Genomic DNA, 12,127 nt, shown 5'->3' with positions numbered 1-12,127 from the left:
ACTGGTTGAAAATTACAGTATTACAGTCAGAATTTTTGTTACTTTTATTTTAGAAAATGTCCTTTAAAGTGTGGCATTTCAAGTCACATTTTGTTTAAAATACAGAAAATACAGACAGTATAACATGGATACAGCAAAAAAGGAAACAATGACAAAATAAAGCTAACAAGCCTTTCTGACTGCTCTAGTTTTCTCTTTTTGAAATGGAACTGAAGGCAAAGGAAGGAGGGTGGAAAAAGAAAAGGTTTCAGGGACAGGGGGGAGGGGGGGCAGAATGAGACAAGTTAGTTAAGGAAACTATGGTTGCTTTATGGTTCATGTTTAAATTATTCTTTATAAAGTCTAATTTAAGATTTAATCTTTCCTCTTTCTTTTTTGTCTTTTTCATTTAATGGTATTTTGATCTTCTGGATCCAGGGCCCTCAGCGCTCCTCCTTGTGGTCTCAGACTGAGGACAAGGAATGCCGACTTAGTCTGGCAGTGGGAACAAAACCACCCGCGTCGCCTTCCCTGGCCGACCCACACTGCCAACTCAAGAAGATAAAGTGGAGTCCTTCTGTGTTTGCTGTGCTTGTGAACGTTGCATGGACTTCTGACTTTCCACGTCTCTAAAATGTTTCTCAACCTGCAAGAATGAAATAACATTTATGAACAATATGGACACCAATTCTGTGACGAACCAAACCTAAAACATATTTATCTGAACAAGGAGCAGGCTATAAAGTTTTACAAATCTTGTATCAAAATAATCCTAAAAAAAAAAAAATCACAATAATACTTAAAATACAAACAGTTATGTACTTATGCAGCTAGGACAGGTGTGTTGAGGTGAGAAAGTAAGCAGGGCTTAAACTTCAATCTCTAGCTCTCTTCTTTCATTCACAACTACCTCTGTCACGTTTCATGTGTAGAACAGGGCAACACTATGAATGCCTTCCAGGAAATAGTGTCTGAAAACGTGCACCATTATCTCCATTTTAGCTTCCAGCGTGGTTTGACGTTGTCATTTCTAGCATACCACTGCCTTTAGGTTATGTCCACACTATTGCACATGCATTTGAAAAATGCATATCATAACAATATTTTCTCTGTTTTGGGGTTCCATCCAACTAAGCTGATAATTCCCATGCCCAAAAAACTAAAAATGCTCAAGTGACTTGAATTTAAAAAGCCAGTCTTATGCTGTATTGTTACAGCCCCTGCACATCCATACAGGTGTTTGCGTGATTAGACCTCTAGTCAGGTGAAGTTGGGTAGAGCTATGCTAGGCATCACGTGATGTCACCAAACTATGTACTAATGGCTGTGCTCCATTTGGCCGTGCTGCTTGTTAATGTAGCAGCAAGGGCTGGGGGAACTCAGTTAAATGCAGTGCAGACGGGACACTTAATTGAAACCTGCCTTGAAGCTCTACCAGCTGATAGTCAAACAGCAGCAGATGGTGTGGTTAACTTTAATTTAACCCAGCTTTTAAGTGTTTTATGTAAAACAGTAGCTGTGCACGAATGATGATTCTGCCATGTAGAGCTCAAACAATTAGTGGATTAGTCAATCAACAGAAAATTAATTGGCAACTATTTTGACGATCAATTAATTGTTTCAGTCATTTTTCAAGCAAAAATGCCAAACATTCGCTGGTTCTGGGTTTGCAAATGTGAGGATTTGCTGCTTCTCTTTGTCATATTTAACAGTAAATTTAAAAGAAAAGAAAGAAAGCAATTTGAAAATGTTTTCTTGGACTGAGAAATTGTGATGGCCATTTCATAGATGAAAAAAAATCTACAAACTATTCCATAATACAAAATAGGTGCATCCCTAAAGCCTGCAACAATGTATTATTGGTGAAATACTATATAGATATAAAGCATACTTACTATTTTGCGTACATGACTTAAAGCGCTTCCCTCTTTGCCTTTGCAGTTCTCAACCTGGTAAGGCGGCGAGATTACGACGTCGTCCATCACAATAATGTTCTTCTCCTGCCATTTACAGTCTTTGATGCTGCAAAGAAAAGTAAACATCATCTTATCTGCGTGTTTGTGAAGCAAACAATGTAACATGACTGGAAAGGTTTGACACAGGGTTTCCCCTCACATTTATCTCAGCTAAAGAATTTCCTGGACTTAGTTATGACTAGCTGATGTCAGAACACAGTATCCAATTTATTTATATATGACTATTTCTATGTCAAATATGTTGCATAGATGAATATAGCTTAACTAACAGAAAAACTATGCGAGTAGCGAGAACGATTGACTGCAATTCTCTTAAGAGGAAATAACATTAATTTAATCTTGGCGTGATCACTGACTGAAGTTGCATTTGTCCCACTAAGTAGGGAAACAGCCACACAGGTGTCCAATAACGGTCTGATACAGGGCTTAAATAGGATTCTGATCGGATATCTGAGACTAAAATCTGATACCATCAAACACGTCACATAACGAAACGTGAATTTGCCACAAAGCACGTTTAATTTTCAGACAGCCACGGGAGACGTGAAGAAAATGATTTCTCAGAGTTTGTTGAGATAAGCTAGTGAACTTGACATAAGCTTCGTTTTCCTGTGATCGTGAAGTTATTCAGCTATCACAAGAAAATTAAAAAACAAGCTGTTTTTTTTGACTGCAAGATATTTTGTGATCATTAAAAGCTAGGTTTTGTTTTAGATCTCTATTGTGCATTTCTTTCCTATACCTCTATTTAAACTGGAATCAGCTCTAGTCAGCCAAAACCTGACACCTGATTGAACAATTTTAGCGTGTAGCAGCATTAATTCTGTTTGTCAAATTGTGTGTTAAATATGACTTTCTAGCTGGATTGACAGAGCTACAAACCAGGTGAGTTGATAGCCTTGTTTCCACTGCCACACAAGACATGCTGGTGCTTACTCATTACATCCAGCACACAATTCACCCCAAAACAAAAATGCTTTTAATGCAATAAAATACTCATCCAGGAAGAGGGGCGATATCTGGACTGTGAGTTTGTCTTTGGCGGATTTAGAGGTGGAGGAGGGGTGAAGTAGTGAAGTCAGTCAGAGAGGCAGAACAAATTTCAGAGGAGGCACATCTGCCTCAAAATGAGCACAATTTGTTACAGTCAAATACGGGGGGGAATGTAGACTTCTTAAAGAAAATACATTTTTATTACACCCTACAATACTTTTTTTTTTTTTTTTTTTTAGCTATTTTCACCTTTTAAAATCAGCATCATGTTTCTTCTGAGTTGTTTTAAAAGATTTGTCCACAAGTTTTATTTTGAATTTTTGTTTGGACTTTGTTTTAGTCTTGGGCTGACATGACACTGCTGGGTGAGGTAGAGGTCTTCACAAGCCCACTCAGTTCCTAGTGACTAAGACCCGACATGGAACTTGAGACAAGTGCGTGTTCATATTATTTTCAATATAATGGGGTGGGGTCCTGCTCTATTGCCACAGGTCTCACTATTAGCTCTAAGCACATGGTGGACCATAATCATTGCAGGGAATAAAATGTGGGTTTTTTTGATGCAGACAGAGAGCGTAAACTGTAAAGTGCAAGAGAAATTACATGTATTGCTGCTCTTTTTGACCGCAGCTGCTTGTTAATCGGTGGAGCATCGTGCTGCTGCCAGTGTTGGCGTTGTCTCTTTTTGGGTCTGTTTAGGTCAACCGCATTTTGGATCATGTCTAAATATTCTTAGGTCTTTTTCAAACCGCGTCGGACTGCCCTTGGGTCCCTTTCAGACCAGCTCTCTTTCTGAAATTAAATGTATGCGTGTCTGGTTCAGGTAAGTTTTCCACAGGTCGTTTCGGATTGGCTTGTGAAGACCTTTAAGGTGAGGTAAGCCAATGACAGATGGTAAAAAAATACTTCTATATCCAACAATATCAGCATAATCTCATCTTCTTAACATATTCAGTGCTTATAATTGTCTGACACATGTACTGATACTTCTGATCTTCATTGTATAACATTGAGCAGGGTTAGCAACTACCTCCCCGACCCTGTTGACCATACAATAGTATGAAGTTCTTACGTTTTGTGAATAGTCTGGAATAGCTGTTGGCCCTCCACAGAAACCCCAGCACTGATTGCATAGGCTTGGGACAGCTTGTCCTCCTTTTCTGTCCGTGCTCGATTGGCAAGCTGTGAAGATTTGAACAGAACAAAAGGCATTCTTAACATCAAACATTATTACATTTGATAGCTTTGAACTAGGAACGGCTTCTTATTTTTAATTGCTGTAATAACAAGTCAGGACCGTTTCAACATTTACCTTCTATTGTGTTTTGGTTAATGACTCAAGCTAATCTTGCTCACAGTGTTATGCTCCATAGGAGACTCTAGAAATGGACATTTTCTGAATATATTTTGCATACATAATTGCCACAACAAAAATCTCTCCCATTGGCTCAACAACATGTTTGCATTTCACACTTTCACTGATTTGTCTTAATTAGTCTAACTTAGGATCACAGGGGGTAGAGTTTATCCCAGCTAAAGCCACCAGTTAATCACAGGGCGTAATTTACACGCACACAGGATTTATTTTAGCAATGTAAAAGATTAATCTATGAACATTAGGGTTTTTTTTTCCTGTTGTGTCGCAATTCAGGGGCTGGATCCTTAGTCCATATTTCTAGACTGAGTATGTTATCACAGGCTGACAACACCATATGCTGTACTTTCCAAGCCTCATTATACCAGAATGCAGTGTGGCTGGTTCTTTTATGGAGCATTCAACAAGTCAGGAAATATTAAGTGAATGTGTCATATTTGCAACCAGGTGTTCATCAGTCACTGGTAAAGACAGTACTTGAACTAGATCAATGTAAATCGAAGTTATGTTTACGAGTTGTCCATCATGTGGTGAGGTGACAAATCACAACTCCCACTTTGCTGGCCGTTTGAGAAAAACTACCTAGTGACACACTCGGAAATGTTTTACTTTAAAGTTGACAAGGCTCGTCTGAATGCACCATTAGTTTTGGTCTCTGTGAGGCAAGACTGTCTCATTTGGGGAAGAGGCTCACGCTCAGCGTGGCCTTCAAATCCTGTGAAGGACCAGCCTTTGAGGGCTGCATCATTTGGGGATCCAGTCCCTGAATTGAGTTACAGCTGCGACTAAATGATGAGCTTTCGGTTACATGTGTTTTCAAGTTTAACCTCACATTCACTTACAGTATATAACTTCTTGATTTATCTGGCTCTGAAATGAATCATTCCCATCACACTCAACACATGTAAAAAGGACAAAAACACTTACCTTGCTAACATTCAGTGATGCTAGTGGGGGTGGAGTCTCAGTGCGGTCATTTATTATGTCAACATCAGAAACATAGGCTAAGTTGATCAGGATGACGTCGTTGAGGTTTGGCTTACCGCTGGAGGAAGCACATTCTTTGAAAGAAGTCAAGGCACACAACTTGAAAATGAAATGAAAATGCATCAGAACGAATAATGACTATTGAAATCTGACCCCTGATGAACCTGAACACCATCAGTTAGACTGAACAGAGAGGCTTATGATACAGAGAACACTGGCTGACTAACACTGGCAGTGAAAGGGAGTGCCAGTTACAGCATGCGACCACCAAAGGCAGTGCTGCCACCTATAGTAATCATGGATGAATGAAGTCTTGTTAGAAATTTGTTAAAATGATATACAGCTTATGCACATCCATACAGCAGCAAAGCAAGTGCTCACTTCCTGTGATTTTGAATGACTTTCTTTGCTGAAAAGTCCATTAAAGTAATTGTCTTTTGAGTCAGTTATTCAATGGCAGCTTGACTTATTTCAAGTACCTGATTTAATAAAATAAACTCAACCATGGGATCTTGATTTTTAAGCGCACCGGTTTGCAGTCAGATGAAGTTCTTCTTTATTTTCCACAGGATGAAAATTTTGAGTGAAAAACAGCAAAATTCTGAGTTTATATACAAAAAGTAACAGGGAAATGTTGCAACCCTGACAGACCAGGGCCTCAAGACATCAAACCCACTTGCCCTGTCAATAACACAGGCACAGCTTGTCAGACTTGTTAGAGAAATCAATATGTTGCAAAATGGTCTAAAATATGGGGAAAGCTTGTTTTGCATCAGAATCACACTAAGTGCTCTATAATTCTTTTGTCCCATTGATCCAAAAAACATAAGACACCAGACAGGATCTGACTTGTTATGGCAGTGACAGCCATGACCATAAAAGTTTGACCTGAGTGTGAAAAGTAAACTGCTCAAACTTTCAATGTCAAGTGTAATTTAACCTACAAATTTCGAGCTGTGTGTCATAAGATTAAATCTAAACCCTGAAAAAGAAAGCTTCCTGAAAATGTCCAGGCTTTTCTTGCGCACTTCCTGACTCAAATGTCTTTACTAAAAACTAATTTGACTGTGATATTAGTTCCGTTTATCTTTGACGGTACTTCAGTGTCAAGCCGTTCAAACAATACAAAAGGCCTGTGATGCAAACTGTCAAACCTCCACATTGTATTCACTTCATTCATTTGGCGTCTCACCCCACAGCTTGGCCGCGTTGACGTTAACTACATCTTAAGCCTTACGTTTGTGTAAATCGTGAGGTGGCCCAACATACCATAAATAATATTCATATTACACATTCACACACACACACCCATGAAAGGGTGTAGACATGTTCACCAGCAAGCTAACGTTAGTTGTAATGAACTCGTGATGCATGTGTCACCTGAATCCTGTTGAGATGAAACATAACTGTGGGATTATTTACCCCATAATCACCCAACAATTACAATGTCACCAGAATCGGGTGAGACACAGGAAAAAGCCCAGCTGATAAGCTTGGGAATGCTAATATCGTTAATTGAGCTAGCAGCGGCAGTGTGGGGTTGACCGAAAGTTAGCATGTTAGCCGGGCTAACAGCAACTTGATTGTAGCGTGGAAGCGTACTCGGTGTCCAAGCATCACTAGCTTTTGGAAATGACCGTTAGCATCTCCAAGTAATGGCATCACAAACTGTGTGGGGTAAATTTGTGTACACGAGCTAGAGCGAGATGCGCTAAACGTCAGTTAGCTTGCTAACTAGCAACGGTTTGTGCCTGTTGAGAGCACACAGCCATGATGCCTTACTAGGATTCGTTGCCAGATAGTGATCCATGTTGAGGTCTGGCAATACAATGAGTGGATTCAAAACACATGCACTTCCTAGCAGATAACTTGAAGCCATGAAATGACCCGGCAACACAAACAGGGTCTTCAACAGATAAGGGGTGGATGGGCAACTATCTCGCACATGAAAATATTTAAAAACGGACAAAGATATGTAACTCAGCTACCACCAATTACGCCTGCGCGGATCACTATTTGACATATTTTCGGTTACCCTACAGGCCCTTGCAGCCAGGCAGGCCAGCAAGCCGTCCGCAACTCGAAACAAACAAAGGATACTCAGAGTTAACATCTTGGACTGGTAGTCAAACGCGACCACTTCTCCTTGCAGACGTTGGCCCAAGCAGGTGAGGCAAGAGACATGGCTCCCGACGCTGAAATACTCCCCCGGTCCAGGAGCCGCCATCTTCTCCGCCAGGAAACCGGAGCGCCTGCCTTACGTAAAACGACGCGATGTCGTATTGAGACGAAACCTGGGCGTGTCGAAGTACGTCGCGTTACGGTCATTTATTCAAATGCGATGAATTATATGTACCCTTTAATGGGTTTAACCACACGTTATATCATTAAATCATCTGCTAAGTGCTTTAATTGTAGATCGAATGTAATTAGAATTTAATTAATCGAAGTAGAAATTTGTGTCTTTGTCTCCCTTTTTCAAGCCCTTTCCAGTTTAAAGTGCTCCACGTACCGGAGAAATGACGGTACTGCTAGTTTTGCTGCAGCACTTCCTGAAGTACAAAATAATGAGGATTGCATTTTGATTTTCATCTTCATCGAAATATATGTATTGGGAGAGGACGTAGGAATGGAGGCCGTTTACACCCAAGGCATCTGGATGGCTGAAAGTCTCCAGCAGAGGACGATGAGTCAAGAAAAAATGTGGCTAGTTATCACTCATATAGGAGATCCAAAAGCAGCATTCCTGCTCGTCTTTCCTTTTACATATTTCATCAGCAAACGAGCTGGAGTAGCGGTGCTTTGGGTAGCAGCTATATCGGAGTGGTTAAACTTGGTGTTTAAATGGTAAGGCTAGAAGAAGCAGCCGACATGTTTTAAACATGGTTTTAATGTGTAACGTTAGCTTACTCTCTTAGCTCTAACATGATAGCATGAAGCTAAACGTCAATGTTGACACTGAAATCAGCCAATGTCATGTGTACAACAACAACTGTAGTGTTTTCTTTTTCAATTTTTATTCGCAACAGTTAAGTTAGAAACAAATGTATATTTTATTCTGTTGACGTCGCAACTTCCGGGATCCGAGTGCACTGTCCGAGGTGAAACAGATAACAGCGGAACCTTTCAGTTCCAGTACAATCTAGTTGTTATTAGTAAAGTCATTAATCTAAAATGGATAGAGGAGGTTAAAACACTAAAATATTGTTGCTGAAATGCTCAATCTTTTTGATTGAAATATATCTGATTATATTAAACCTTCAGAAACTGTGAATAGATTTACATTTGTGCTGAATACCAGCACACGTGGGAGTAGATGGAACCACTGTTGCTGATAAATTGGCACAAGGAGAATTAAGAATAGTGACAATGATATTTTAGAAATTATTTTTTGTAGAACTGAGGCAAGACTATTTATACACCATGAAATAATGAAATCTTGGTAGGGAATATGGGATAAAAACAATAAAGGTAGGGGATATTATAGGTTTAGAATTTATAGGGGTAGGTGTAGAAAAGAAAATTTTATATTTTATTTATATTTCTATAAGGAAACTGTTGAGAATGTGCTAATAGGATGTGAAAAGTTCAGTGTAGAAAGACACAGACTTAAGGATAGGGTAGTAGAAATGGGAAGGGAGTATTAAATGATTGTTGGACAAACAATGTTAGTGGACAAACAAACAGAAATATCCAGTGTACAAACACTACCTAAAGTAATGATATTACACACTAGGTGGAAACATGCAGCTTTATGACCTATACAGAAATGTACATTTTTGTATATTTTCCCAGGATGCTGTTTGGAGAAAGGCCATTCTGGTGGATAGGTGAATCACGTCTATTCGTCAACAAGCAACCCAATGTTCACCAGTTTTCCTCCACCTGTGAAACCGGCCCAGGTGAGAAGTCCTCCAAGAAAAATATAACATGTATCAGTCATAGACAGTACACTTGATTCATTGCACAGTCAGAGCTCTAAATCTGGCGTCTGTCTCTCAGGCAGTCCGTCGGGACATGCGATGGTGACGGCCGCAGTCTGGTGGGTCGTGGTGTCCTCACTGGGGTCATTTCTGTACTCACGTACTCACAGGTATGCCCATTTAAAATATACAAATATGCTGTTTTGGCTTTTAAAATGCACAGATAAAGAAACTGGAGCATATCAGAGCTATTTTTAATGAATCTGTCTTTCTCTGTGAATCCAGCATGGTGTTATCAGCTGCTCCCTACCTGCTCTATGTGGTGATGCTGGTGGCAGTCGGAATCTCCAGGATCTTTATCCTCGCCCACTTCCCCCATCAGGTCATTGCTGGCTCCATTACAGGTCTGAATACAGTTCAATGCACAAGCTGAAACATGGAGTATGGGGTAGCCTATATGGATTAAATCCTCTATTTCTGCATATATAATTTTACTTAAAAATATCGATATGTATTGTAATGTAATACATTTCCTGAGAAATCAATTAAGAAATCATAAATGCGTAAAACAACCAGACTGGATTGGCTGTTTTTTAGCTAATCCATTGAATTAAATGCCTGACAAGTACTTCTTCACACTGATGCAAAAATCATATGAATCCAAAATTACCATTAAAAACACTGACTCATTGATTCATTTTCCACCGTAGCCTAATACACTCAGAGATGTTAAACACAGTATAAACGGTATGGAAAAATCTCTTGACAGGTGAAAAAATGTATATTGTATGTCAACATATCATGGAGATCATTTATGTTAGCAGTAAAATTTCATTGCATTTCTTTTCTACCCTTTGTTACCACAGAGGTTAAGCGAGAACATACAGTATATTTTTCATTGCATATTTGAACTCATTGAATTGTTCTTGTCAGGTTTCATTCTGGGGATTGTTCTGAGCGGCAGAGTACCAGAAGGTCGCCCCCTGCTGTTCTTCTTTAGCTTTAGCATCTGTCTGCTGCTCAGTACTCTGATGCTGCATGCTGGACTTCAGCAGCTGGGAGTCGACCTCTCCTGGTTAGCCTTTTTATTATATTTATGTGTATTGATGTGTCTCATAAGTGCATAATAAGCTCTGTAAGGAGGGGAAGTTGTACATTTTTCTTGCCTACACTGGATATATTCTATCTATTCAACAGGTCTATTGCGTTGGCTAAGAAATGGTGCAGCCGTGCTGAGTGGATTCGTTTGGATACAGCCCCATTCTCCTCTCTGACTCGAGACTGCGGGGCCCTTCTGGGTTTGGGGCTGGCCCAGTACTGGAAGCCTGGTGGATGGTCTCTGCCTTGGGCTCCACGGGCTTTGTCTCTGGCCATTTCATCCATGGGACTGTACCACGTCAATCGTCTGCCGCTCCCGGTCCGACCACAAGGCCTCTTCTATGGCCTATTCTTTGTCAAATTTGTCATAGTGCCCCAGATTGTCATGGTGCTTGTGCCTGGACTGGTTTACCTTTTCACACACAAAAAGAAGAAGGACTAGAAACCATTTTCTCTCCATGTTGGAGGTGTGAAAGACACCTCTAAGGACGATAGCTTCCTCCTCAGTTTCTGTAAACACTTTTAATGTCTATTTAATGTATTTCATGGGTAGTCTTGTGTGTAAAGGGTATAGTTCATGTTGTTCAGTCCATGTAGATTTTTGTTCTCTAACAATTCAACAATTTTTTTTCTGATGAGAGTACATGGGCCATAAATGTGGGGAATGTATCAGATTTTTAATTTACTGCACATTTGCAGTAAATGCATATACCATAATAGTAATAAGTGTTGTTAATACTGCAGTGTTTTTGCCAAATAGCTTGTAGCTGAATGAAGGTCTGAGGACCGAAACATTGTTCTTAAAGTGAATACAAGTGATTGACGGTGTGCAGAATTCTTTGTTTTTTTCACAGTGGAGAGTTTTTGATCCTACGCACCTATCATTAAGACTTTCTGGTGTGCAAGAAATTTACTTTTGTTTAACGTAACGCAAGAAAGGTCAAAAGAGCACTGCACTGATTTAGCATTACACTCCTGTAACATTGTCGGACTCACAATGAACAGTAAGAAAAAGGATCAAAATTGCTGCAGCAGAACAAGAGATATAGTCTTTTCTATTTCACACATTCTTCTTCCTTGTCAAAACCTGGCACCTACATTACCCACAATGCAACAGAACCACCAACAGTTCAGTTCAGAGTGTGTTATGCTAGTAGCGGCTAATGTACTGTAGCCTCGATGCGCTAGCCTCAAGCAGAGATGAGGAGCGGGCTACAGAGGTCTCCACACCCCCAGATTTTTTTAATTTTCAAACTTGTAGTTTTCAGCCCCAACCAACGCTGGCTCTAATGATGTCACTTGAGGCAATTTATCAGACTTTACGCAGCTCCCTCCGTAGCCACAAAAGGCTGTATACAACTTTTTGCATTTATGTAGAGTATTATCCAAGACCTGTAAACAGACTTTGTGTGAAATGGGTGGAGTTCCCCTTTAAATGTGCATAACATAAGCATACTGTGTGAAATTCAACAATTAAAAAATAAAAAAGCACCATCTTTTGGTCAAACTGGTGCTCATACTTGGGTTAAAAGGTCAGCAGATGTATGTCAATGTAAGTTACATGGGCACTTAATATAATGAAATCCAATGCAACACCATTTATTTAAACATTAATAGCTTTGCAAATGTGGTATTTTTGGGAGTTGTATTAGATTGCATCATATTGTACAGACGTTTGTTACTGTCAACACACTGGTGTTATAAGTTTTGTGGACCAAAATCATCCAAAATATGAAAATTACATGTGTATGTTATATTCACATAATCAGTAAAATAAATGACTGACATGCAGGGCG

General features: G+C 39.7%; 2 protein-coding genes across 2 annotated transcripts; one reads left to right on the top strand and one right to left on the bottom strand.

Annotated features, from left to right (window-relative positions):
* Positions 1-29: 29 nt before the first annotated feature.
* Positions 30-7,588, bottom strand: lsm12b (LSM12 homolog b). Its single transcript, XM_044177526.1, has 5 exons — positions 7,411-7,588; positions 5,251-5,384; positions 4,021-4,130; positions 1,875-2,001; positions 30-625 (listed from the first exon to the last, which is right to left on the bottom strand). The coding sequence occupies exons 1-5, from the start codon at positions 7,535-7,537 to the stop codon at positions 533-535; spliced, it is 591 nt and encodes a 196-aa protein (XP_044033461.1). The 5' UTR covers positions 7,538-7,588; the 3' UTR covers positions 30-532.
* A 133-nt stretch (positions 7,589-7,721) lies between these two features.
* Positions 7,722-12,122, top strand: g6pc3 (glucose-6-phosphatase catalytic subunit 3). Its single transcript, XM_044177522.1, has 6 exons — positions 7,722-8,157; positions 9,106-9,212; positions 9,313-9,403; positions 9,519-9,637; positions 10,167-10,308; positions 10,431-12,122. The coding sequence occupies exons 1-6, from the start codon at positions 7,940-7,942 to the stop codon at positions 10,771-10,773; spliced, it is 1,020 nt and encodes a 339-aa protein (XP_044033457.1). The 5' UTR covers positions 7,722-7,939; the 3' UTR covers positions 10,774-12,122.
* The last annotated feature ends 5 nt before the right edge of the window (positions 12,123-12,127 follow it).

Source organism: Siniperca chuatsi, linkage group LG20 (genome assembly GCF_020085105.1).
Source record: "Siniperca chuatsi isolate FFG_IHB_CAS linkage group LG20, ASM2008510v1, whole genome shotgun sequence".
NCBI lineage: Eukaryota > Metazoa > Chordata > Actinopteri > Centrarchiformes > Sinipercidae > Siniperca > Siniperca chuatsi.
This window is presented reverse-complemented; position numbering and strand designations above follow the sequence as displayed.

What these genes read in the sequence shown, in the direction of transcription:
- g6pc3 (XM_044177522.1), top strand. Translation starts at nt 7,940, where the DNA reads ATGGAGGCCGTTTACACCCAAGGCATCTGGATGGCTGAAAGTCTCCAG. An exon ending in TTAAACTTGGTGTTTAAATG is followed by an intron (nt 8,158 to 9,105) that starts GTAAGGCTAGAA and finishes ATATTTTCCCAG; the next exon opens with GATGCTGTTTGGAGAAAGGC. An exon ending in CATTGCTGGCTCCATTACAG is followed by an intron (nt 9,638 to 10,166) that starts GTCTGAATACAG and finishes TGTTCTTGTCAG; the next exon opens with GTTTCATTCTGGGGATTGTT.
- lsm12b (XM_044177526.1), bottom strand. Translation starts at nt 7,537, where the DNA reads ATGGCGGCTCCTGGACCGGGGGAGTATTTCAGCGTCGGGAGCCATGTC. An exon ending in CATCACTGAATGTTAGCAAG is followed by an intron (nt 4,131 to 5,250) that starts GTAAGTGTTTTT and finishes AAATCTTCACAG; the next exon opens with CTTGCCAATCGAGCACGGAC. An exon ending in TTCCAGACTATTCACAAAAC is followed by an intron (nt 2,002 to 4,020) that starts GTAAGAACTTCA and finishes TTTTCTTTGCAG; the next exon opens with CATCAAAGACTGTAAATGGC.